Below are 27339 nucleotides of genomic sequence, written 5' to 3'. Positions count from 1 at the left end.
ATTTTAAAATGCTATTTGGCTAAAGGAATGTTTATTTTTAATTACCATCAATGATACCTGCTGTCACGCCCGGCTCGTCCGATCCTCATGTGTGCCACGCCCCCTGATTATCCTCGTGTGTGCCACACCCCTGATTATCCTCGTGTGTGCCACACCCCTGATTATCCTCGTGTGTGTCACACCCCTGATTATCCTCGTGTGTGCCACACCCCTGATTATCCTCCTGTGTGCCACGTCCCCTGATTATCCTCATGTGTGCCACACCCCTGATTATCCTCATGTGTGCCACGACCCCTGATTGTCTTCATGTGTGTCACACCCCTGATTATCCTCATGTGTGCCACGCCCCCTGATTGTCTTCATGTGTGTCACGCCCCTGATTATCCTCATGTGTGCCACGACCCCTGATTGTCTTCATGTGTGTCACACCCCTGATTATCCTCATGTGTGCCACGACCCCTGATTATCCTCATGTGTGCCACACCCCTGATTATCCTCGTGTGTGCCACACCCCTGATTATCCTCCTGTGTGCCACGTCCCCTGATTATCCTCATGTGTGCCACACCCCTGATTATCCTCATGTGTGCCACGACCCCTGATTGTCTTCATGTGTGTCACACCCCTGATTATCCTCATGTGTGCCACGCCCCCTGATTGTCTTCATGTGTGCCACACCCCTGATTATCCTCGTGTGTGCCACACCCCTGATTATCCTCGTGTGTGTCACACCCCTGATTATCCTCGTGTGTGCCACACCCCTGATTATCCTCCTGTGTGCCACGTCCCCTGATTATCCTCATGTGTGCCACACCCCTGATTATCCTCATGTGTGCCACGACCCCTGATTGTCTTCATGTGTGTCACACCCCTGATTATCCTCATGTCTGCCACGACCCCTGATTGTCTTCATGTGTGTCACGCTCCCTGATTATCCTCCTGTGTGCCACGCCCCCTGATTATCCTCCTGTGTGCCACGCCCCCTGATTATCCTCGTGTGTGCCACACTCCTGATTATCCTCGTGTGTGCCACGCCCCCTGATTATCCTGGTGTGTGCCACGCCCCCTTATTGTCTTCATGTGTACCACGCCCCCTGATTATCTTCCTGTGTGCCACGCCCCCTGATTATCCTCGTGTGTGCCACGCCCCCTGATTATCCTCGTGTGTGCCACGCCCCCTGATTATCCTCGTGTGTGCCACGCCCCCGATTATCCTTGTGTGTGCCACGCCGCCGATTATCCTTGTGTGTGCCACGCCCCCTGATTATCCTCGTGTGTGCCACGCCGCCTGATTATCCTCGTGTGTGCCACGCCCCCTGATTATCCTCGTGTGTGCCACGCCCCCTGATTATCCTCGTGTGTGCCACGCCCCCTGATTATCCTCGTGTGTGCCACGCACCCGATTATCCTCGTGTGTGCCACGCTGCCGATTATCCTTGTGTGTGCCACGCCCCCTGATTATCCTCGTGTGTGCCACGCCCCCTGATTATCCTCGTGTGTGCCACGCCCCCCTGATTATCCTCGTGTGTGCCACGCACCCGATTATCCTCGTGTGTGCCACGCCCCCTGATTATCCTCGTGTGTGCCACGCCGCCTGATTATCCTCGTGTGTGCCACGCCCCCTGATTATCCTCGTGTGTGCCACGCCCCCTGATTATCCTCGTGTGTGCCACGCCCCCTGATTATCCTCGTGTGTGCCACGCCGCCTGATTATCCTCGTGTGTGCCACGCCCCCTGATTATCCTCGTGTGTGCCACGCCGCCTGATTATCCTCGTGTGTGCCACGCCGCCTGATTATCCTCGTGTGTGCCACGCCCCCTGATTATCCTCGTGTGTGCCACGCCCCCTGATTATCCTCGTGTGTGCCACGCCCCCTGATTATTCATGTGTGCTTCCCCAGTCATGCCCAGCTGTGCCCTGTTATTTCGCCCTGTCTTTTCTATATCAGTCCACGTCTTGCCCTGTCCGATGTCCGTCATTGATGTTAGTAACGTAGTGATGTTCTGTGCTTCCCCTAGCCGTCTCTCCCCGTTAATAAATCCCCAGTTTTGCCTTTTGCCTGCCTGCTTCGCCCTTCCCTGCCTCTTTCCTGCTAGCCTGCCCGTCCGCACCCCCGAGCCCTGACACCTGTTACATGTTTTGTCTATTTTGAGGGTATTAAGGTATGATGTGCACTGTGTATAGATGGGAAAAGAAACAGATGGGTAGGACTGTGCAACTTATGTGGTCTGAGCTGAGTGTGATGTGGTCTGAGCTGAGGGTGATGTGGTCTTTGCTGAGGGTGATGTGGTCTGAGCTGAGGGTGATGGTTACACTGGAAACAGAGGAGCTGATGACGTATGGGAACGATATGTTTTGAGAATTTAAGTCTTAATCAGATGATGAAAATCACACCCATTTCTCCAGGATTCCACTGTGAGACTGACGTTAATGAACGTGGCTCGAATCCGTGTCTGCATGGAGGGACGTGCAGGGACCTTCTCGGGAGTTACAAGTGCATGTGCCCCCCAGGTAAGGCCCTGGCCCACTGGCTCTCTCTTGCAGTGCACCCCCCAGGTAAGGCCCCGGCCCACTGGCTCTCTCTTGCAGTGCACCCCCCAGGTAAGGCCCCGGCCCACTGGCTCTCTCTTGCAGTGCACCCCCCAGGTAAGGTCCCGGTCTGCTGGCAGCCCACATCCCACTGAGTGCCACCAGCCTTGTGCCGCTCTGGCTTTGCAGCATTTACGTAGCTTTAACGTGCCGGGTTGTCGTTGGAAATATGAGGCCTGAAGGTTTCTGTCCCACTGAGGGTGAAGTGCTCTGGGCTCTGGCCTCGATTAACATTTTTAACATACTCGCACTGGGTCTGAATTGTGGCTCATTTTCAGCCAATACAAAATAAATCTGTAAAAAATATTTACCTTCCTCTTAATAAGGCCTTACTGTAAGTGAAACTGTAAACATCGGAGAGTAGCTACCAAGCTACTGCAGCGTGTTCCTGTGGCATGGTACTGTATTATGTTACTGCAGCATGTTCCTGCAGCATGGTACTGTATTATGTTACTGCAGCATGTTACTGCGGCATGGTACTGTATTATGTTACTGCAGCATGTTCCTGCAGCATGGTACTGTATTATGTTACTACAGCTTGTTCCTGCGGCATGGTACTGTATTATGTTACTGCAGCATGTTACTGCGGCATGGTACTGTATTATGTTACTGCAGCATGTTCCTGCGGCATGGTACTGTGTTATGTTACTGCAGCATGTTACTGCGGCATGGTACTGTATTATGTTACTGCAGGGTGTTCCTGCGGCATGGTACTGTGTTATATTACTGCAGCATGTTACTGCGGCATGGTACTGTATTATGTTACTGCAGCATGTTCCTGCGGCATGGTACTGTATTATGTTACTACAGCATGTTCCTGCGGCATGGTACTGTGTTATATTACTGCAGCATGTTACTGCGGCATGGTACTGTATTATGTTACTGCAGCGTGTTCCTGCGGCTGGTACTGTATTATGTTACTACAGCATGTTACTGCGGCATGGTACTGTATTATGTTACTGCAGCTTGTTACAGTGTTATGTTACTGCAGCATGTTACTGCGGCATGGTACTGTATTATGTTACTGCGGCATGGTACTCTATTATGTTATTGCAGCTTGTTACTGCGGCATGGTACTGTATTATGTTACTGCAGCATGTTACTGCGGCATAGTACTGTATTATGTTACTGCGGCATGGTACTCTATTATGTTACTACAGCACGTTCAGGTAGCACGCTCACTGCTCAGCTGTGCACGTTTCTCCGAATGACACAGGACCTTATTCAATTCAGTTTAGTTTCTTATAGCGCCTTTCATGCCACAGTCACCCCAAGGCGCTTGACTAGAGTGTGTGGATATTGTTACTGCATCATCTATACAAAATGGTGCATGAAACAGGGAAAGAAGGAAAGAGAGAAAAGCAGAAGATAACGAAGGAGAGGAAAGAAAAACTCCCAACTAGGGAGGGACATAACCTCTGGGGGCCCGAGGTCAATAGGCTGCCCGACCCCCCCCCACCCCCCAGGCATGCTGGCCTTATAGAATACAATGAGAATGAGGCTTCATTAACACAGGCAGGGTGTGAACCGTGCTCCTTGCTAAGATGTAAACCTTGGTGTTTTCATTCTTTCTCGATCGAAGTGTGAGCAGAGTGTTGGTGTCTGAGCCGATCTTTCTGGCTTGGCCTGTGAAACCCAGCGGTTAGAACAACCATGGCGTACATGCCTGTAACACCGTGCTGTCCTCGCCTCCGTAAACAGCCCCCTACCCCTGCCAGGATGGTGTTTACCCTGCCCTAATAAATGCCTCTCCGTGGTCCTTCGCCACGCGCTCCGTTTCATAAAATGTCATAAAAATTCCTAGTGCAGGAGGAAAATCCATTTGTCTGTGCACCTTTGGGGAGAGCCCCGTCAAGCCGGAAATGCTGGGAGGTTTTAATCACCCTGGTGGATTAAAAATGGGAAATAAAACACCAATGGATTCCGCATTATTCCTCACAAGGCCTCTCGGAAGCAATCCCATTGTTTTTGTGAAGCGAATGGCATTGATCTTTGCTAGCTGCAGAAGGGGCGGGGCATATTTATGAATGCGTGACAATGAAGAAACTGCATTTCACTTCTCTGTAAAGCTATTGTTGGGATTTATGTTGTTTGGATCAAACTCGGCTTGTAACTGACAGTTTCATAGAGTTCCCAGGGAAAATCTGTCGCTATCCATATAGCCAGATAATCCTTTATGGTAACAAAGACTAGCTTACATGGTGATATGATTAACCAGCCCCCAGCCCTTTGATGTATGATACAACAGCTCTTTGGGAATGCGACCCCTCACGAACGGAGGGTCCTTTCTGACGTTGCGATCTTCCCTCCATCCAAGGCAGCAGTGTGCCATGGGGGGGGTTTCTGACTGGTGATGACAGCACTCGCAGTTGCTTCTGTTTGCCCGGGTGAACCGGCGCAGACTGTCAGCAGAACGTCGACAAGTGTGTGGAACATCGGTGCCAGCACAGTGCCACGTGTGTGGCCAGGATCGGCACATTCCGCCAGGTGACGGCGGCTGTGCTGTTCTGGGCCTGTGATTGGCCAGTCAGTGGTTTTCTCTTGCGTCCCTAAGCGGCATCATTTCTCAGTGCTCACTTCCGGCAGGTGCCTGTGTCGACATGGTTACACCGGAGCATTCTGTGAGCGGCGTCTCGATAACTGCATCGTGCACCGCTGTGTGGGGCACGGCGCCTGCGTGAACTGGGGCTCTGGCTAGCCTGCAGGTGCATGCTGGGATTTGACGGCGGCCTCTGTGAGGAGGCGGACGAGTGTGGCAGCAGGCCCTGTGCCAACGGGGCGGCGTGCACGGGCTCGCTCGCCGGCGCCACCTGCCACTGTCCCCCGGGATTTAAAGGTACGTCTGTATGTCAGCCGTGCTCTTTGCCCTCTGGGCCGCTCGGAAATTCCACGGGACGTGGTTCTGCATTCCAGGCTTTTTCCTCTGCGTCCTTTGTGGTCGTTGGGTGTGAATCTGAGTGTCCCAGCAGCGTTTAATGTTATGGGCTTCTGAGCCGTTGGCTGGATCAGGAACATCGGACCTGGGACTGTCAGCTGGTCACTGACATGCAGGAGGTGTGGTCATGGGTGGGACTTCGGGGCTCATCGAAGCATGATGGGATTGGCCTTTTTGAGGAGAATTCTCACCTACTCACCACTTCATAACAATATTGGGGTATTCTTTACACTCCTAATGATCTGAGCTGCTTTTTGCCTCTATGAGCTCTGCTGTTGTCTTGGTCTTCATCCGATCGATATTGCAGATAGTGATTCTGCATCCCCTTTTGTTTAGACCACTGCGAGCACGGTGCAGTTTTCAGCGTGAGGAAGTTCTCTCTTTATCTGACAGGTTTCTTAGCTGGAGGGTGGCCCAGTTAGAGCAGGAATATGCAGCCTCGTCCTCCGCATACCTCTCTCTCCTCAAATTGCACCGATCTTAACGTGGACGGCAAACCAGCAGCTCATAATGACCTCTGTGTCATGCCGGCCTTTTTCACTTTTCGTGGTGAATGTCAGGTACTTTGTGAAAAGCTGCCTTTTTTTCCACACTTTTATCTGCATTCAGTACGAATAACAGATAAAGTATAAAATGTTTCACAGCTAGAGATGATTAAATATCTCGGCTTTAATGTTCTTCAAATGCAGGCCGTACCTAAAGCCTGCGTCTCTAAGTGTTCAAGCTGTGATTGAAATTAGCACATATCAGCTTTGGAGATTCTCAGGGGGTTTGTCGCTTGTTTTTAGAGAAATATGTTCAGTGGCAAATTGAGTTTTAAATTCCGTGTGTTTTATGAGGATAGATAAAGACGTGCATTTGACATGGTTCGTTATAAACGCCGCACGCTGAACAGTGGGCATGTTTTCCTGTCTGAACGCTCCTCGTCTTTCTGTGAACTGGACCGGGCCTTTGCAGTAACACGTGTTCAGTGCTGAACCGTCCATCCTTACGATGCCAGACTTTTGGCTGTGACCCGCCACTGAGACTGGACACCAAAAGGAGCGGCGATCAGAGGCAGACCGTGTCATGTATCCATGAGCTACTCAGTAGGTTCAAATCCCAGGGTCATCAGTGACCTCATAATTGGGCACAGAAGTCTGCTTTCCGTTGCTCCGAATAAGAGCATCTGTTAAATAAAGTTTTTCATATTTTAATGGTGTCTTTGCTAGGCAGAGCAAGGCGGGTGTTCAGAGAAGGCGGGTGGCCGCTGGTCCTGTCCCTGTTTGAGTGGAGGCCTCTGTGTGGGTCTAATCGGCAGCTATACCTGCCAGTGTCCTCGGGTAGGAGCGGATCGGTGAGTGCTGTCCAGGGGCTCGTCGGCACAACCCAACAGCAACTTCCGGAATCCACAAGCAATTCGGTCAGTTTATTAAAAATTGACATGCAGAGTCCTCAGACATAAAAGGGCATGTGAGCCGGCTGTTAGCGGTAATGAGTGCAGCCCCACTCCCATCAGAAACGGCGAATTTATGTACTGCAGCGAGGGCATCTCTCCAGCCTGATGGCCCCGTGGACGGGTTTAATCACTGCTCACCTCCGGATTAATGTTCTATGCCTTATCTTTAAAATCCGTCAAACTTTCGGCCGAAGTTAATGTCACAGTCGCTTAAAATCAATATGTGAGCATTTCTCAAAGAGTCTCTTGAAACGAATCACTTAATCTAAATGCCTTTTATGAGAAAGTGCAGTTCTACTTATTAAGGAAGCTGAGAGAGCCGTGTGTGTGTGGGAGGGGGGGATTGTGTATATATTACTTTGGGCAAACTAAACGTCCCCACTATGTGATAAAAACCCGTTATTTTAACGTTGTGGGGACATATTTTTGGTACCCACGAGGGGAAACTCATTTTTATAAAAATTTGTGTAAGCAATCATCCATACATACTGTACATCCTTTCTCATAACCGCTTGTCCTATTCAGGGCCATGTACAGTAAGCCAGCTGTGAGCGATAATGACTGTGGCCCCATCCCCGTCAGAAACTGTGAATTTATGTAGTTTGGTTATCTGTGGTTAAGGGTAGGGCTGGGTAGGGGTTGTCATAGTTGGGATTAGGATTTTTCCCATAGAAATGAATGCAAGGTCCCTACAAAGATATAATTACAAACCTGTGTGTGTGTGTGCATGCGTGTGATTATGTATATATATATATATATATATATATATATATATATCATATTGCAGGGAGCAGACGTTTATCTGTGCGTGAGGGAACTCCTTGTGCTGGCTAGTTTTCAGACGCTCCCTGGATTCCATGGCCGTGCTGCCTGTCTCCACTGTCTCTGTGTGAACGATCTACCAACTTCTTGGAAGTTTAATTAGATAAGAGGTTTGCCATGTTTACTTGCCAGATGGGACAAGGGTGCCACATAATCTGGTTTTGACAATCACCCTCTGCCATTTTCCGCCGCGGCCCCCTGGGGGTGGATGTGCGCGTCGTCCTGACGGTGCCACCTGTTGTGACTTTTTCCGCGAAGACCTGTGCTTCCCGTGGGCAGATTGATGGAGCGCTAGGGCTGTCGTGATCACGCCGCGATGTAACCGCGGTTATACGCCGCTTGTGCAATGTTCTCCAGAGCTTCAGACAACGGGTGAAACATTTTGTCCGGACACTAGCTTTTCAGTATTATGCAGTGAATCTAAAATATTCATGAGATGTATTATGACACCCAAAAGTTACTAATGTGTATGAACTTGTCCTGTCCTTATGTTTAATAAATGTGTTGGACTTTAAATTGCAGAAGGTAGCACCACACCACCGACGTCTTTTACCTTGTTTAACCACAATATCTCCTCTTTTAAAAGACGTTATGACTCCTGAGCTGTCCCCTTCTTCACTGCCACTTCAGTGCCTATCCAGCCCTACCCCACACCCCCCCCACCTCTCTGAATCTGAAGGGCGCCTCCAGATCCAGGTTTACGCAAAAATTCACTCCCCCCCCCCCCCCCATTAGTCCTACCGTAGTGTCTGTTTGTGGCCCAACCCTCATGGACCCTGTGCAAATGTATGGTTTGTGGTACTTGCCACTTGCCCCCCTCCCCCCACTCTGACTTGTGGGCTGTCGTATTGCATTGTGGGATATCTTTAGTGACACTATGCCTTAAGAGGCATGGTGGGCGTGACTGCCAATGCACAGCGAATGGGAGCCTCCATTCTGCGATGCTTCCCGTTCCGCCGTATGGGTGACTGCTGTAAGGTGTCACATGACAGGGTTCAGGCACAGTGTCTCCCAATCGGAATCGTCGGGTGGGTACACCCACATGTTAGTGCTGGCCTTACTGCCCCCATCAGCTGAAACGCGGATTTCCTGAAATAAAATAATTAATTACAAGTGGCTGGTCTATGAGGCTGTGTGGGCGGGCGGCCGGCTGGCCTTCTCCCAGCCTGGTGGGGTTGGGTAACTGATAACCACGTCTGCAGTGACAAACCGGCAAGCGCCACACATCCAACAGCCTGCGCATCTAATTATTTTCCAGACGAGCTGTGCATGAGCTGACGCCTCGTTCGATGTGGCTTGAAATGATGTCCTCTCCGATTCGGCCTTCGAGGCTGATTTAGCCGTTGATGTTGCTTATAGTCTGATGGGATTTCGGAGATCTCCCCTCCCCTCCGATTCCCTTCGACGGCTTCATTAGGCTACAGGCTTCTGTGATTCGTCGGGTTGATTCTCTATAATCCCTTTAATGTCTTTGTATTCGCAATTGAACCATAAAAGTCATTCAGGAGGAAATATGAAAAGAATTTAAGGAAAAACAAGCCAGCTGGAGATTTGCTGATGGAACTGAATTAAACATTGAACAGTCTAGTCTGTAACTTGCATTATAGATTAAAAAGAACTCAGAGGATTTCTGTGGTCAGTGTTTACTGTCTTTAAAATGTGCCCTAAAAATGGTGCTTTGTCTTAATTTATCCTTTCCATTTTAATTGTGGAAAAGGCAGCGTAAATCCCTTAATGCTGAATTGATTCTATAAATTCAGCCGGGCCTTTTGCTCACTCCTGGGGGGGCTTAGGCCCCATTTCATGCACACTCACTGTGAAAATCCTCCCTTTGGCTCCGTAGCTGATACAAATAGAACGAGTGGGCAAATCGCAATATTTCTCTCCATAAACATGTAAAGAAAAAATAGTCTGACTGTTGTATGTCTTACTGTTAAAGTGTTAGTTGAATGTTTAAGCGCCATTTACATTATTGGTTGTGTAGCATTTTCTGTATTTGGGTAACAGCACTTGCTAATTTGGACTCCTCCCCCTTGTTGTGATGTCATCAGCCAGCCGCGTCGCACGCTGCTCCTGCTGGGCACTGCCATAACCGCATGCAATGCTTGTATATCCGTGTTTTTATCTTTTTGGTCAGTTTTAGCTCTTTAGCAGGCATGTGTACGATGCTGGCCTGTAAATCAGGATCTGTGGTATTCGTTAAGGCCGTAATGCGCTTCATCATTAAGCCGTGAACATCAGCCGCGCAGTACTGCACATCGAGCTGGCACTGAGGACACAGTGTGTTCTCGGTGTATTTATGACCAGGGTTATCGGGGGTGTGGGGGGGCCGGGGGGCCATGGGGGTGATGTAGGTCAGCTTGGGTGGTCTTTATGTGCTGATTTACGCCCTTAACATGCCGGGCAGCATGAGAGAGTCATTGACGTTTCCATGAATCTCCTGCAGAGACGGTGTCTTTACTAGGGGAAGGAAAACAGCCGTAAACGCAGGCAGCACGGCGCCCCCCCTCTGTGATGGGCACGCAGGCCCCCCCCCCCATGAAAATATACTGGAGGAGAATCACATGGGTTGGGGATCACATGACCTGGTCTCAGCAGAGCATGTACATTTAACTATTCAGCCTTTAAATGATTAATTCATAGTTAAAAGCAAATTATAATTAATCTTTTAATAGGCAAATATGACATTATTGTGACATTTATCTTTTTCTCTCTTCGTCCCCCTAAAAAAATAGAAAAGGGATTTTATGTTTGCATGTTATGTGTTTCTCCTTGTAATATTTTCCTCTCTCATTTTTATATGTTTAGTCTGTTTATCTCTGTATAACTCGTCCAGGGATTCGCTAATTGAAAGAGTGGGATTGTATGCAGGAATAAAGAGAGACAGAGGAGGGAATTGACCTTTAGTGGTTTTATTTTTGTAAACTTAACTTCAAGTTCAGGAATTTCTTCCGTGAATGTGCCCATGTGCCTTGATGCAACTTCCAGGGAACGTAGCGTGAAGGGAACGTAGCATGAAGGGAACGTACCGTGATGGGAACGTAGCGTGAAGGGAACGTACCGTGATGGGAACGTAGCGTGAAGGGAACGTAGAGTGATGGGAACGTAGAGTGATGGGAACGTACCGTGAAGGGACCGTAGCGTGATGGGAACGTAGCGTGATGGGAACGTAACGTGAAGGGAACGTAGCGTGATGGGAACGTAGCGTGAAGGGAACGTAGCGTGATGGGAACGTAGAGTGATGGGAACGTAGCGTGAAGGGAACGTAGCGTGAAGGGAACGTAGCGTGATGGGAACGTAGCGTGAAGGGAACGTAGCGTGAAGGGAACGTAGAGTGATGGGAACGTAGCGTGATGGGAACGTAGCGTGATGGGAACGTAGAGTGATGGGAACGTAGCGTGATGGGAACGTAGCGTGATGGGAACGTAGAGTGATGGGAACGTAGCGTGATGGGAACGTAGAGTGATGGGAACGTAGAGTGATGGGAACGTAGAGTGATGGGAACGTAGAGTGATGGGAACGTAGCGTGATGGGAACGTAGAGTGATGGGAACGTAGCGTGATGGGAACGTAGAGTGATGGGAACGTAGAGTGATGGGAACGTAGAGTGATGGGAACGTAGAGTGATGGGAATGTAGCGTGATGGGAACGTAGCGTGATGGGAACGTAGCGGGGGCATCTTAAAAAGGTGCCAAAAGTTTCACATTTTCTTTGGTTACTTATGGCTGGGTAGGGGTTCAGGTCGACATTTTTGGGGTTAGGGTTTTTCCCATAGAAATTAATAGCTGCTCCCCACAAAGATATGAATACAGATGTGTGTGTGTGCGCGCATCTGCCTGCGCGCGTGTGTGTGTGCGTGTGTGTATGTGTATGCGCATCTGCCTGCGCGTGTGTGTGTGTGCGTGTGTGTATGTGTATGCGCATCTGCCTGCGCGTGTGTGTGTGTGCGTGTGTGTATGTGTATGCGCATCTGCCTGCGCGTGTGTGTATGTGTATGCGCATCTGCCTGCGAGTGTGTGTGTGTGCGTGTGTGTATGTGTATGCGCATCTGCCTGCGCGTGTGTGTGTGTGCGTGTGTGTATGTGTATGCGCATCTGCCTGCGCGTGTGTGTGTGTGCGTGTGTGTCTGTGCTCTCAGTCCCTCCACTGCTGATACTCTGGCATACTGACCTACACCTGTGGGGCTGTGACCCTCTTGTCTTCCCTAATTAAGCTGAACTGATAAGCTCTCTTCTGTAACTCCAGGATGTGAACCTAACTAGACAGTAATGCAGTTCATTTAGCTACTTATTAAATTAATCTACTTGGTGGTGGCAGTTTGCTGATGCTAAACTGCCACCCCCCCCCCCCCCCAAAAAAAAAGAAAAGTAAAAAAATGATCCGTGCAGAGTGGAGTTTTCTGGAAAGGCTTTAGTGTCCCTTCCCTCTCAGGTGCCCTGTGTCCCTGGATATCCTTACTGCTGTTTTTGAGGACCCTGGAATGACAGGCAGAGATCATCACTCTGAAGTGAAGATTCAGGGGATCGAGCAGGAGGCCTTGTTTGGAGCTTATGGCTCCTCCTCACTGTACCTTCCCAGGCAGGTCATTGGTCCAGGAGTCCATCATGTAAACAGCTGTAGCTGATGGCCAAGAGCTTTAATCTTCTAAGCAGGCGACTCTGCCTGCCCCTTATGAGTGATCACTCCTTGTTTCATTTCCTGAAGATCCTGGGCCAAAAACCTCCTCATTTGCATGTGAATCATTGCTCTAGTGCCTTATGGAGTTCGAGTAAGCACATCCATTAGTGCAGCTTCATTAGCGCATCACATTCATGCCTGGCCAGCGTCGCCACAGCGCATCGTCCTGCGGAACTGAACGTGAAATAAAGGCACCTGAGTTTCTGTGTCACGCTCGTCTCCAAGGAGTGTCCGTGTCAGAGCCCCTCCTGCAGTATCTGCCAGTGCTCCATGTGGGCCTCCTTATGTCCCGAATGTCACTGTATCAGGACGTCCGTGTCTGAGCCCCTCCTGCAGTATCTGCCAGTGGTCCGTGTGGGCCTCCTGATGTCCCCAATGTCACTGTATCAGGACGTCCGTGTCTGAGCCCCTCCTGCAGTATCTGCCAGTGGTCCGTGTGGGCCTCCTGATGTCCCCAATGTCACTGTATCAGAGTGTCCGTGTCAGAGCCCCAGTCTCTGCCAGTCCTCCGTGTGGGTCTCCTGATGTCCCCAATGTCACTGTATCAGGGTGTCGGTGTCTGAGCCCCTCCTGCAGTATCTGCCAGTGCTCCATGTGGGTCTCCTGATGTCCCCAATGTCACTGTATCAGAGTGTCCATGTCTAAGCCCCTCCTGCAGTATCTGCCAGTGCTCCGTGTGGGCCTCCTGATGTCCCCAATGTCACTGTATCAGGGTGTCCGTGTCAGAGCCCCTCCTGCAGTATCTGCCAGTGGTCCGTGTGGAACTCCTGATGTCCCCAATGTCACTGTATCAGAGTGTCTGTGTCAGAGCCCCAGTCTCTGCCAGTCCTCCGTGTGGGTCTCCTGATGTCCCCAATGTCACTGTATCAGAGTGTCCGTGTCTGAGCCCCTCCTGCAGTATCTGCCAGTGCTCCGTGTGGGCCTCCTGATGTCCCCAATGTCACTGTATCAGGACGTCCGTGTCTGAGCCCCTCCTGCAGTATCTGCCAGTGCTCCATGTGGGCCTCCTGATGTCCCCAATGTCACTGTATCAGAGTGTCCGTGTCAGAGCCCCTCCTGCAGTATCTGCCAGTGCTCCGTGTGGGCCTCCTGATGTCCCCAATGTCACTGTATCAGAGTGTCCGTGTCTAAGCCCCTCCTGCAGTATCTGCCAGTGCTCCGTGTGGGCCTCCTGATGTCCCCAATGTCACTGTATGCACTGACTTTGACAATCCTGTGATGTTGAGTTATTTTTCTCAGAATCTGCTACATGCAGTAAGACTCGCATGAATCCATCACAGAGCCCCGCTCTGGTGTCCCCTGTCTCCCTCGTACCGCCGGCTTCCTTGTCAGGCTCCATGTTCATTAGATATATGGAGTGAAACTGCACCGTGTCCTGCACAAAGTTCAGCTTCCCTCTGGATGGACATACCCTCGTCTTTACACATACTTCATACCTGCTTTTCACATACTACATTTCCCAGAAGGCTGTAGTGCAGACAGGGTCACCTGACTAGTTAAAATAGGATTGTAACAAGGTTCGGGCCAAACTGTGCATTGTGGGAGGCTCACCTTACGGGTAACCTACCCAGAATCCCATACTCATGAATCAAATTACTATAAAGGAGCAGCTCCCAGATGCTCGGGGGGGGGGGGGTCGCTCATCTGAGAGCAGATGGCTCCTGAAATCGCAGATCGTCGTCTGAATGAAGCAGCATGTGCTGTAATTTCTACCGATACCTTTGCAAGGTGCTGTTCTCCAGAGCAATGCATAGGGCAATGTGGCAGGGGGGCGGTGAGTATGTTTGCATGCGTTTATCAATAAATGGTGAAAGGAAAGTGTCCAAACACAGGGGTGCTGGGCCACTTCCCTGACTGTCACCAGGACGTCGTGTGATGAAGCCGCCTCCCAGGATGAAGCCGCCTCCCAGGATGAAGCCGCCTCCCAGGATGAAGCCGCCTCCCAGGATGAAGCCGCCTCCCAGGAAACCCTCACTCTGTGGGGTAGGGGGCGTTCCCCCTCCGCTTCTGCTCACGGCTTAAGGCATGGTAGCGGGCGCTAGCTTACCAGCGGGCCGGGCCGGTTTCGGCGCCAGCGAGGGGAGCCATTGATCACTGTCAGCCCGTGTGCTGCTCTTGTGCCCTGAATATTGCACCGGCTGCTTCCTCTCAGGAGGTGAGCGTTCCTGGCCGATACGGCGAGTTATTCTCAGAAAAATACCTGAGGAACTCGTCCGACTGGGCACCTGTCCTACCCAACAGCTGGAAAGTGGGTTTGGGCTTCTAATATTTAATGGACACAGTGTCTCCTTCTCGTAGGCAGCGAGGAGGCAGGCTGAAGTCCAGCAGGGGGCGATGTGCAGCATGCTGTGAAAGGAAGCCTGAGGAACAATTATAGGTCAAGTCAAGGTTGGATCTTCATCACAAATCATCCAGCTTATTTACTGACCTGATCTTCTGGCATGGTGTCGAGATGAGTGTACAGCAAGTTTGTGGGGTGCAGGGACTGAACATAGGCGTGTTTCTCCGGGATGGGGCTGGGCCATATGGCTGACCAATGGGAGCCCTGGCTTTGGGCATCCTCTGTAAATCCATGATGGTAATAATTAGGCTAATCGTAATGGAATAATCCACTGTATTAGGCCTGTATTTATTGCAGAAGCTTCCTGACTGATAACCCCAACACAGCAGCATTTGAATGTGAAATCGTAATTTGCTGAGTCATTAGACTGACTGCAGCAATAAATTTAACAGCCCCCCCACCCCCGCCTGGTTTTGTGAGGCCTTAACGAGCTTGACTCTGGTTCTCTATTGATATGTATGTCAATACTTTTCTTGCTACCTGCCCCCGTCCTGTCACCTGCTCCTGATTTTGGTTCTGTCCCCCCCATCCTGTTACCTGCTCCTGATTCTGGTTCTGTCCCCCCGTCCTGTTACCTGCTCCTGATTCTGGTTCTGTCCCCCCATCCTGTTACCTGCTCCTGGTTCTGGTTCTGTCCCCCCATCCTGTTACCTGCTCCTGATTCTGGTTATGGTTCTGTCCCCCCTTCCTGTTACCTGCTCCTGATTCTGGTTCTGTCCCCCCATCTTGTTATATGTTCCTGATTCTGGTTCTGTCCTCCCATCTTGTTATCTGTTCCTGATTCTGGTTCTTTCCCCCCATCTTGTTATCTGTTCCTGGTTCTGGTTCTGTCCCCCCATCTTGTTATCTGTTCCTCATTCTGGTTCTGTCCCCCCATCTTGTCATCTGTTCCTGGTTCTGGTTCTGTCCCCCCATCCTGTTACCTGATTCTGGTTCTGTCCCCCCATCCTGTTACCTGATTCTGGTTCTGTCCCCCCATCTTGTTACCTGCTCCTGGTTCTTGTTCTGTCCCCCCTTCCTGTTACCTGCTCCTGATTCTGGTTCTGTCCCCTCATCTTGTTACCTACTCCTGATTCTGGTTCTGTTCCCCTATCTTGTTATCGATTCCTGATTCTGGTTCTGTCCCCCCATCTTGTTACCTGTTCCTGGTTCTGGTTCTGTCCCCCCTTCCTGTTACCTGTTCCTGATTCTGGTTCTGTCCCCCATCCTGTTACCTGATTCTGGTTCTGTCCCCCCATCTTGTTATCTGTTCCTGATTCTGGTTCTGTCCCCATATCCTCATCCTGTGACGCATACCAAAACTTAACTGCTCTCGGTTATGACTCTGCCTTCAGCCTACACTATATGTAGCTATGGAAGGCAGAATCCCCAAAAAGATTAATATTTTTGTTCTTTTTTATTAAATGTATCCTCATCATCATTACCTGAAAGGGAAAAATTCTGCGACTATACACAGTTAGTTAAACTCTTATGTAAATCTTACAATCTAGTTAGTATTCTATGTATAAATATTTCTATTTCTAGAGCTTTCTCCATCACCCATGCAGGGGTGTCTTTCATCATGGGTGCGGAGACACACTTGGGTGTGTTAGATCTATCTTTAAACTTGCTTTTGGGAAACTGGTGAAAGGTGATTACAGACTTGTATAGCATCCCTGCTCACTTGCCTTTGCACTTTGTTAAAACTCTCCCATAGGATGTAAAAACAGTGACTAGTAGGGCCCCCTGCCTTGTTCTGCAGATCACAGCGTGCTAGTTATTCAGCAGGACTAAGATAGAGTCGCAGCATGCGGTAAATATGTCATATAGAGGGTGTTTACGCCATCATGCAGCGTGAATCACCTCAGGCTCTCACGCTTCCTCGCTTTTTATATTTACCATCGTTTGTCTGTCCGCTGCCTCTCGTCCTGTTTTTCCCGTTAGTCGGCCAAATATTTAAGCAATTAATTAACACGTGAATCTTCACGTGTCATTTACATCATGAGGTCGGGGGAAAATACTTCTCTGCAATTTCGGCAATAATTCCCTAGTCTCCCTGATCCCATGCCTGTGAGACACAATCCTGATTAAAGTCTGATTGCGGACGGGGGCCGTTATGCATTATTAACGAGGGGGAGATGATTGCCGGCCGTCATGGCATGGGGAGCAGGCCAAATTGGCTCCATGGTCAGTTTGAAGGATGATGGGAATTTGTGGTGTAGCGATGATGTTGATGGTCACCCCCTCCCCCGACCTGGCCCCGCCCCGCCCCAGTCCTAATGGCTGTGCCTCAGAGGACCTTCACGGGGGCGTTAAATGTCAGCATCGGGCTCCATGGTGTTAACCTATCATCTGAACCAGATTCAGAACGAGCCGATGCAACGAAAGCTGGCGGCTGAGAACTCCCCCCCCCCCCCCCGTCCTCCCCCTGTTAAGTGTTACATTTATCACAGCCGGATGATGTCGGCTTGCGTCGGCCGTTGCATATCTTCGCTTAAATTCAACGCTAAGCTGCTCAGTGTCCAGCTGCCCCCCGCTCCTTCCCTAGGATCTGCTTTCATCCCGATTCGGGAAAACCATCACAGACCCCTGGCACCTGGGGCACGACCTCATAGAACTTCTCCCCCCCGGCTGCCGCCACACATCACCGTGTAACAAAACAAACCGGGACAAGAACGTTTTTTCCCAGAAGCCATCGCTGTTACGAGCAGCTGACCCAGTTACCCAGCTCCGTCACACTCGTCCCGCCCAGTACCACACGACAGCTCACTGTCATAAATAACTTTTATTAAATAACTGTATTGTTCTGTACTTATTGCACATATTGTGTTTATTCTCTGCACTGACATGGACTCCTGCATGTATGTATCAGCCGGATTGTTGTGACTGCTGACTTGTCCTGACTGTGTCTGTATCTGCCGTGTGTCTGAGAGCCATAGACAATGGGAGACGAATCCCCTGTGTGTGTGTGAACATACTTAGCCAGTAAACCGGATTCTGATAGGGGTCTTGGAAGGCTGTACGTATTTTAGCCATTCAGACATGTGCCTCAGCCCAGCTGGGCTCACAGCGCCACTATAAATATCTTTGGCGCTTGATGCATTCCGGCACGGCTCGTTTCGGGGCTTCCCTGACGTCCGCACAAAGCCACCACCGCCAGCAGAATCAGTGTCAGACACTGTTTCCTGTGACAATGTGCTGGTTATTTAAGGAAAGCTGCCCTGGCATTCAGTTCATCTGCAGTGACCCATCAGACTGGTTCTCGGTCCACTGGTAGTTTTTTCTAAGCAAAAGGTCAGAGAATGAATGTAAAGGAAGATGTCAGACATGAAACCTGTATCTTCTGGTTGTTACCAAAGGCTGTGACTGGAGTCAGTATCAAGTCACTGTCGAGTCCAAGTAGTCCAAGTAGGTTTTGAGTTCCTCAGTTTGTAAATGAATGCTGAAATTTCTTCAGAAAAAAATTATGCAAATTTTTTTGTACAGGTAGTATCAGTTTATTAATTCACCTTCCATGCTGTTTATCCAGTGTCATAGGGGTCCTGAGCCTATCCCGGAAGCTACGGGCGCGAGGCAGGGAATAATCTGCCGTAGAGAGAGCATGTGCGTGGAAATACATCATGGACAGAAATTTATAAAGGAGATTTCTTTCTGTATGCTGAGCAGGGAGAGCTGTGGCATTAATGGGAGACACCGGCTCGGTTATGACTCACTGCGCCTACACTGCATTTTCAGGCTGCATCACTGCGTGTGCGTGATCTTCAGAGGGACATAACCTTAGATTCTCTGTGAGTCGCTTCCTGTGAAATGAGGCAGCTTTGATTTTAATTTGATTGAAATGCGCAGGGAATCGGTGTTCCTACATGCGGATGATTGCCCCCCCCCATTACTAACCGAGGTCTTGGGGGGGTGACCTGTGAAATTAATCACAACCACCACAGCTGCAGAAATGATTCCCCCCACGCCAGCCTCGTCACAGGTTATGGGTTCATGTCTTTCAGGATTTGCAGGTAATTTAAGTTGAGTGTGTTTTTGTGCGTAAAATTTGAATGTATTTGTCAAAAACGCTTGTTATTTTTATTTGTAAAGTTACAATAATAATATTTCTCCGAGCTCGTTTTGTTAATCATGGACAAAATGGGGCAGAGAGCCCCATGTCGGGGACACTAATAGCGGCTGACATGATGCTCAGCACGTCATGTGAGCTCATGCTTTCACTAGTGTACATGAAATTGTTTTAATTGCGTGTCTCGCGTGGCATTCATGGGCAGGGAGCCTTATCGCTCTATGCACACGGCCCATAACCCCCCCCCCCCCCGGCAAGCATGACGGCCGTCCTCACCTCACAGAGGAGCACGTCAAAGCCCCTGTGATGAGCTCACAGCAGCTTCAGGGACCAGACAAACCGGCACACAAACAACCGAATCTACATTTAAATGAACTAATAAACCAAAAATATCACTCCCCATCTGCCTTACCGTCAGAGTCCATTTTCTGCAAATATGAATTTGAGTCGATAAGTGTGTAATAAGGAGGCTTATCAAATGTCCCTGAAGGCTGTAATTTGGGGTTATATACAGTATGTAGTATAAAGGGAGTACGGCAGGGCTTAGGGTGTGAGGAGTGATCTAATGGTTTCCTCCACATCACCAGTGCTCAGTGTCGGCTATAGTCATGCTCGTTTGTCATGTAGAATGCTTGTGTCAGGACACCCTACTGCGGTCCGGTCAGTTTGCTTTCCTTCAGGACGGCGGTCCATGTGCGTTTAGGACAACAGCGTGTTTGGACGCAGCGGCTCAGCGATGATAGGGAGCAGTTTTAAAGTCGAGCTGAGTGACACCGGTGTGTTAATGTTGGTGCATCTCCAGGAGGATGCAAACATCCAGGGGAGAAGGGCAGAGTCACTGCCCTCATCACAATGCGAAACATCCCCAGGCACCCCCACACATGACAGGCTGCAGCAATGTGGAGTGGGTGGCCCCCGATGCAGAGCGTGCTCGGAGCGTGTTCGGAGCGTGTTCGGAGCATGTTGAGAACGTGTTCGCTTCTCAGGGATTTGCTTCAGTCAGTGCTTGATCCTCCCCATCAGACTCATTCTAGACTCTCCTCTTCAGAGGAAGCAAAGATGATCTTCTCGTCAGATTTCATTGGAAATTCGCCATCCCGCCAGCGTGTCACGGGTTTTCCAGTAAAAGGCTTGCAAATCTAACCATTATGTGATCTGCCGGATTGCATATTGATGTGCTGATTAATATCCATTAGTCATCGTGAGGAATGAACTTGGTACACAGCTGAACATTAATATTAATATTAAGCAGCAGCTAAATCAGAATCTTAAATACCTTCATTTATACCGGCGTGCTGTACTCAACGAGACATTAGTTTAATGCTGATATTATGTTTTCATTTGATTTTGGGAAATCACTTTCTCCCCTGGGTTCCGTGTGTATGTGGAGGACAGAGTATCCCAGCATTCCCTGCACCGCTGGTTCACACAGCCACTTTGGGCCAAATGTGGCTAAACAGTGCAGATTTGTGGCTCTGTGGTGTAGGATGCTGTGCCTGTTATCAGAAGGTCACCGGCATGAATCTCAGGGTTGGCAGAGAGATAGCATCGTTGGAGCCTCGAGCAAGACCTTTTACCCCCAATCGCTCTAGGAAGTAGCTCAATCAGAAGGCAGTCCAGGCATGATACAGAACAGAGAGAACACCCCCCCCAGGATAAAAGGGGCTGAAGAAGAGAAGCACTGACTGTTATTGTTCTAATCAATAAGAAATAAAATATATTTATAAAACAAACAACCAGATCGTCCAGAACAGAGTGGAACTTTCCACTGTTTTCCCCCATTTGTGTACCTGGCAGAGGTCAACATTTGTCTTCTTCACCTTCATAATGGAAGTTTGTCCCCCGAGCAGTGCTCCCTCTGTACATGAAATAGCGCCACCCACAGGCTGCCAGAGTGAGCCTGTTTAGCAATGGGCCTAACCCTTGTGTGGGGCTCCATTAGCAGTCGCTAACTCAGGTGTGAAGCTGCATTAGCCTTCGCTAACCCTAGTGTGTGACTTCATTAGCAGGGGCTCCGTAGTCCCTAGGAATTGGAAGGCAGTCTTGGAGTGGCCAAAACGTGTGTGGGGTAGTATGTTACCTATAAACCATTGCATGGACAGCCTGCAGCTCCCCAGGTCTCCACATGTGGGTTTGCCGTGACGGCTTGGGCGATTGTTTGCCTGGTAAGAGCATGTCTGCTAAACACTGAAGTCTGATCCTTATACCAAAATAGACATGACAGATCAGTGAGTACTTTTAGATACAGTTTTATTATCCTGAGGAAATTGCTTAAAGTACTTCAGTATCACCTTGATTTATTGTAGACAAACACGTAAATGCTGAGTTATAAATGCATGAAATCAGTCTCGCTGTCGCACAAGATAAACAGGCCGGCTCTGTGGCCATGAGTGTTTCTGTGCGCCGGGATTTGTCGGCGAGTTACTGGCTGCATTGTCTCCCGCCGCCTCTGCTTGGATGTGGTGGGTGGGTGTACGTGTCCTATTGTATCAGCCCACCATTGTGAAGAGCTTGTTTAGTCCCAGGAGCTGTTTCGTTACACCCCCAGCTCTCTCCTCTGACATCAGCTCCCCCCCAAAGAAAAGAGCTTTTTGTCTGTTCCTTTTCACCTGCTTTGTGTAAGTAAACAGAGGTGATTCGACGTGAGCTGGTTGTATGCACCCCCCCATGAGCCATCTGGCAGCGGAATCCAGATGAGGTGAGAACCTTCCATCCTTTGCAGGTGAAAACTGCGAGGTTGCAGTCGACGGGTGTCTCACTTTGCCCTGCCACAAGGGGGCGCTGTGTGTCGATGTGCTGAATGGCTTCCGTTGCCTCTGTCTGAATGGAACTGCAGGTAAACAGGCCCCTTGACACATACATGTATGTGCACACATGTGTCTGTCTGTCTATAAACACACATAGATAATAGAATGCTACTTTTAAATATACAAATCAGTCAAAACACACACTCTCAGCAAAATTAGTGTTTGTGATCCTTCCTTGGGTTTTGACCAGAGAAACTTTGCATTGTAACAGTATATGTGTGTGTTTGAGTGTGTGTGTGTCTCTGTCTGTCTGTCTGTTTCTCTGGGTATTGAACGGAGAGACTTTGCATAGTAATGGTATATGTGTCTGTCTGTCTGTCTGGGTATTATGCATTGTATATGTCTGTCTGTCTATCTGGGTATTGACCAGAGTAATGGTATATGTTTTTTTTCTTGAATGTGTGAACTTCTTTGACATTAAAAATACAAAGCAGGAGGAAGGTCGCCCTTCTTCCTGTAAGAACGGCCCCGTTGTGGCGTGAGGAAGGTCGCCCTTCTTCCTGTAAGAACGGCCCCGCTGTGGCGTGAGGAAGGTCGCCCTTCTTCCTGTAAGAACGGCCCCGTTGTGGCTTGAGGAAGGTCGCCCTTCTTCCTGTAAGAACGGCCCCGCTGTGGCGTGAGGAAGGTCGCCCTTCTTCCTGTAAGAACGGCCCCGTTGTGGCTTGAGGAAGGTCGCCCTTCTTCCTGTAAGAACGGCCCCGTTGTGGCGTGAGGAAGGTCGCTCTTCTTCCTGTAAGAACGGCCCCGTTGTGGCGTGAGGAAGGTCGCCCTTCTTCCTGTAAGAACGGCCCCGTTGTGGCGTGAGGAAGGTCGCTCTTCTTCCTGTAAGAACGGCCCCGTTGTGACGTGAGGATGGTCGCCCTTCTTCCTGTAAGAACGGCCCCGTTGTGACGTGAGGAAGGTCGCCCTTCTTCCTGTAAGAACGGCCCCGTTGTGGCTTGAGGAAGGTCGCCCTTCTTCCTGTAAGAACGGCCCCGTTGTGGCTTGAGGAAGGTCGCCCTTCTTCCTGTAAGAACGGCCCCGTTGTGGCGTGAGGAAGGTCGCTCTTCTTCCTGTAAGAACGGCCCCGTTGTGACGTGAGGATGGTCGCCCTTCTTCCTGTAAGAACGGCCCCGTTGTGACGTGAGGAAGGTCGCCCTTCTTCCTGTAAGAACGGCCCCGTTGTGGCGTGAGGAAGGTCGCTCTTCTTCCTGTAAGAACGGCCCCGCTGTGGCGTGAGGAAGGTCGCCCTTCTTCCTGTAAGAACGGCCCCGCTGTGGCGTGAGGAAGGTCGCCCTTCTTCCTGTAAGAACGGCCCCGCTGTGGCGTGAGGAAGGTCGCCCTTCTTCCTGTAAGAACGGCCCCGTTGTGGCGTGAGGAAGGTCGCTCTTCTTCCTGTAAGAACGGCCCCGTTGTGACGTGAGGATGGTCGCCCTTCTTCCTGTAAGAACGGCCCCGTTGTGACGTGAGGATGGTCGCCCTTCTTCCTGTAAGAACGGCCCCGCTGTGGCGTGAGGAAGGTCGCCCTTCTTCCTGTAAGAACGGCCCCGCTGTGGCGTGAGGAAGGTCGCCCTTCTTCCTGTAAGAACGGCCCCCGCTGTGGCGTGAGGAAGGTCGCCCTTCTTCCTGTAAGAACGGCCCCGTTGTGGCGTGAGGAAGGTCGCCCTTCTTCCTGTAAGAATGGCCCCGTTGTGGCGTGAGGAAGGTCGCCCTTCTTCCTGTAAGAATGGCCCCATTGTGGCATGAGGAAGGTCGCCCTTCTTCCTGTAAGAACGGCCCCGTTGTGGCGTGAGGAAGGTCGCCCTTCTTCCTGTAAGAACGACCCCCGCTGTGGCGTGAGGAAGGTCGCCCTTCTTCCTGTAAGAACGGCCCCGTTGTGGCGTGAGGAAGGTCGCCCTTCTTCCTGTAAGAACGGCCCCACTGTAGCGTAAGGAAGGTTGATCTTCTCCCCGTAAGAATGGCCCCACTGTGGCGTGAGGAAGTTCGCCCTTCACCCCATAAGAACGGCAACGCAGTAGCGTGAGGAAGGTCGTGCTTTACCCCATAAGAACGGCCCCACCGTGGCGTGTGGAAGGTTGATCTTCTCCCCATAAGAACGGCCCCGCCGTGGCATGAGGAAGGTTGATCTTCTCCCCATAAGAACGGCCCTGCCGTGGCATGAGGAAGGTTGATCTTCTCCCCATAAGAACGGCCCCGCCGTGGCATGAGGAAGGTTGATCTTCTCCCCATAAGAACGGCCCCACTGTGGCATGAGGAAGGTTGATCTTCTCCCCATAAGAACGGCCCTGCCGTGGCATGAGGAAGGTTGATCTTCTCCCCATAAGAACGGCCCTGCCGTGGCATGAGGAAGGTTGATCTTCTCCCCATAAGAACGGCCCCGCCGTGGCATGAGGAAGGTTGATCTTCTCCTCATAAGAATGGCCCCACTGTGGCATGAGGAAGGTTGATCTTCTCCCCATAAGAACGGCCCCGCCGTGGCATGAGGAAGGTTGATCTTCTCCCCATAAGAACGGCCCCGCCGTGGCATGAGGAAGGTTGATCTTCTCCTCATAAGAACGGCCCCACTGTGGCGTGAGGAAGGTCGCCCTTCTCCCCTGGCTATCTGTTACACAGGCCCCGTGTCTCAGCGTGTAGTGCTGCGCTGTGCTTAAGAACTGGTCAATTTGCACGGCTTCAGATAACCAGACAGCTGTTCATTAATTCACGATCAGCGGAGGCTGGCTTCGTTGCAACCAGCTTTTCAGTACGCTGTTCACTCCTGCTCTGCACTCCTCTCCGGCTCAGTGTTGGGACAGTTGGTTTATTACAGTCAATATTAATAGCTTCAACGTAAATTCTTCTTGAGTAACTTTTTCTTAGTTGATAATCGCTTAAATATCTGAGGTTATTAGAGCTTCTCAGCTTTAAGAGGATGGAATCTCCTGTGAGGAGGACTGCCCTTCTGCAGGACGAGGATCTGCAGATGCTAGAGGATGGTGACTCTCGGCTTCAGGCAGAGCCAGCTACTCATTGCCCTTGTGTTCTTGTTTCTCCGTGAGGACCCGCTCAACAGCCCACACCCACCCTGTACGTTCTAAGGACCCATTTCACATTGTATCTTGAACTACTGAAATTCACTGTATTTTTCAAAAACTTTTAGTCACTTTTCTGTAATCTGCCAGCTACCCTTAGTTCCCTCCTATCCGCCTGTCTCTTCTCCCCACGCCACCACCGTGCCAGTCCTGCTCCCCTTTCCCATAGCAGTTTCTCTTTCACGATTCCCGTGGAGCGGGAGGGATATTCCCACCGGCCAGAATGGCACACACTCCCTTATTTCTCTGTGTCACTCATTTTGTGACAAATTGACAGGGAAATTGAGTATTTCGGCACCAGATCGTGGCGGTGTCCCCGCTCGGCACCACGTGACGTTTATTTTTATTAGCACACATGTGCTCCTCGCAAGCTTGACAGATCGCTGCTGGTGTAATTCCCTACACCCTATCCATCGCCAGGACACTTTCCCTGTAATTGTTTGCTATGGAAATTTCCATGAAGTCTTGTATTCTGGGCTTCACAGTCCACGGGCAGCGAAATCACCACATGAATGTCACTCATCTTGCTGTCTGTACAAAGGCACCGCATTGACCTCAGCCGCTATGAGTGTGTCTGCCAGCAGGGGGGTGGGGGGGCAGGGTGCCATGGGACAGGCGCATGCTCTCCTTGTTCCTGTGCGCCTCAGGACACACGGATTGAGTTACCGGGCAGCGTTCAGATCTCCTTGATTATTTGTGTTTTTTTGCTTTCACTTGACCCACCCCCATGCCATGACCCCCACCTGCCCCTCTGACCCCCCTTCCCCTCTTTTTAAAAGGCATGGCCTGCAAGGCGGACGCTGACGAGTGTTCATCGCCCTGCCAGAACGGTGCTGCTTGCGTTGACCAACCAGGTAATTACACCTGCCAGTGTGTGGCTCCATTTACAGGTAATGAACGTGGGGGGAGGGGCGGGGGGAGTTCATTAACTGCACAAAGCATTCCTTTCACCTGTCTGAACTCATTACGGTGGCCTAGAAACATTAGCGCGTCTTCATTTTCCGACATCGCTCTGCAGATGCCCACAGCTAATCTGCTTCGCCGTTCCGAACTCTTCCAAGGTGCTATGCGTATCGCTGCATGCGAGGGCATGGCGTTTGGGCTCAAGGGCGACCGGGGGAGGAAGGAGGGGGTGCTGTAAAGCGGGGGTCAGACCCGATGCTTTTGGCACTATTTGATTGAATCGTATTTTATGGATCTGATTTGGGCCAGTGATGGAAATTGGGTGGGCAACTCCTCGGGTCCTGTGAGAGCATTTAAAGGGCCTCACACTGTCTGATGGAAACCTGTCTTTCATGACAATGCAGGGGTCTTTTCTTAAGCATTTCTACCATAATGCACCTTGAGCTGTGACCCAGTGCTGATTTTAATGACTGACTGCGGTTCCCAGGAGCTTAAACCGCTCATTTTCCCCAAATCCTCTGATCTCTGAGCTTTTTCGCTCTCCGCCTTTACGGAGATAATCTGTATACAGATATTTACCATGTCGTTGAGTGGTGAGTTTCAGATGCTCCCACAGGAGCAGCCGGGGAGCTGCAGCCCCAGCGGCCAGAAAGAGGCCCCCACGTCTCCAGTGCCCCCCCCGAACTGGTAGCTCCAGCTGTGTGAGAATGCAGCATCCCGCCTGGAGGATCCTGACCATGCCCACTCCCCCCCACGCAGAGAGAAACTTCTGGAAAATGAGTCAGGAAGAGTTTCCCTGTTTCCCTTTTGTGGGTCACAGCTAACAGGAGTCACTCCTCCTCGTGTGGAGATTCAGAATCATGCCTCATCTGCAGCCACCTCCATGAGGACCAATTGACCATCAGTGCCACACCATCATTTCAATAATGAGTGATAAATTACAGAGTTAATGCGGTCAAGGGCCCTGGGTGCCGTTCCTGCTCCGCGGGCAAAACAGGGGGATCTTTCCTATGCATCCCAGCACAGAATTAATCATTCAGTGACTCCAGTTAGGGAAGCGAAGGTGGTGAATGAAAACAAGCAGGTGAGTGGTGAAGTCCTGCCGTGAAGCCCTGCTTCGAGAGAAGCACAATAACGGGACCACCACCCCAACGGCACCCGTCACCAAGTGCCCACTGGGACTGCTGGAACAGCACAGATTTACCAGCCTCTGCCGCCCGACTCCCTCTGATGTTGGGATTAGTGTGGAGAGGTTTGGAAAGTCTGCTTCGCCATTATGCCGGCTCTCCATGTCCCGGCCAATCACGGCCATGCTCTGCGAGCCCCTCCCCCACTCAGACAGACCCCGTGGGCCGGTGGCCGCCACAGCCGGGGCCGCAGTTTTGCCACCCGCCCATGGGGCGCCAGGGAGAGTCTCTGCATATCACTGTGGCGATGGCAGCTATGACTAATGGCTGTGCCGCTGCAGTGCCGGGACATTTAATGAGAGTAATAGCAGCGACACGCGGCTGAGACAGAGTGACAGGACAGATTAGGCGGTAAATCTTAGGGATAATGAAGGACCCAGGGACCCTCACTCACGGCGTCATAAATTTACTTCCTGTATGTAGCACAATTACGGCCGTCTGTGCCCTCCTGTGTACCACGACTGCGTTCTAAAAAGCGATGCACCTCTCTTTACATCATTAATGATTAAAGCTCAGCCAAGGCGCGTGATTAGTTTTGAGGGGGGGAG

At 50.6% G+C, this 27339-nt stretch overlaps 1 protein-coding gene across 1 annotated transcript in view; it reads left to right on the top strand.

Moving 5' to 3' along the window:
• The window catches only part of LOC125738578 (protein eyes shut homolog), a 79440-nt gene that overhangs the window by 3740 nt on the left and 48361 nt on the right, over window positions 1-27339 (top strand). Inside the window, exon 2 of the mRNA XM_049007724.1 lies at window positions 25481-25555. Within this exon, the coding sequence (XP_048863681.1) occupies window positions 25483-25555 (73 nt within the window). The 5' untranslated portion in view covers window positions 25481-25482. The remainder of the gene's footprint in view (window positions 1-25480; window positions 25556-27339) is intronic.

The sequence above is a fragment of the Brienomyrus brachyistius genome, chromosome 3 (genome assembly GCF_023856365.1).
Source record: "Brienomyrus brachyistius isolate T26 chromosome 3, BBRACH_0.4, whole genome shotgun sequence".
Taxonomy (NCBI): domain Eukaryota; kingdom Metazoa; phylum Chordata; class Actinopteri; order Osteoglossiformes; family Mormyridae; genus Brienomyrus; species Brienomyrus brachyistius.
Note: the sequence above shows the minus strand (reverse complement) of the source record. Positions and strands in the feature narration are given on the sequence as shown.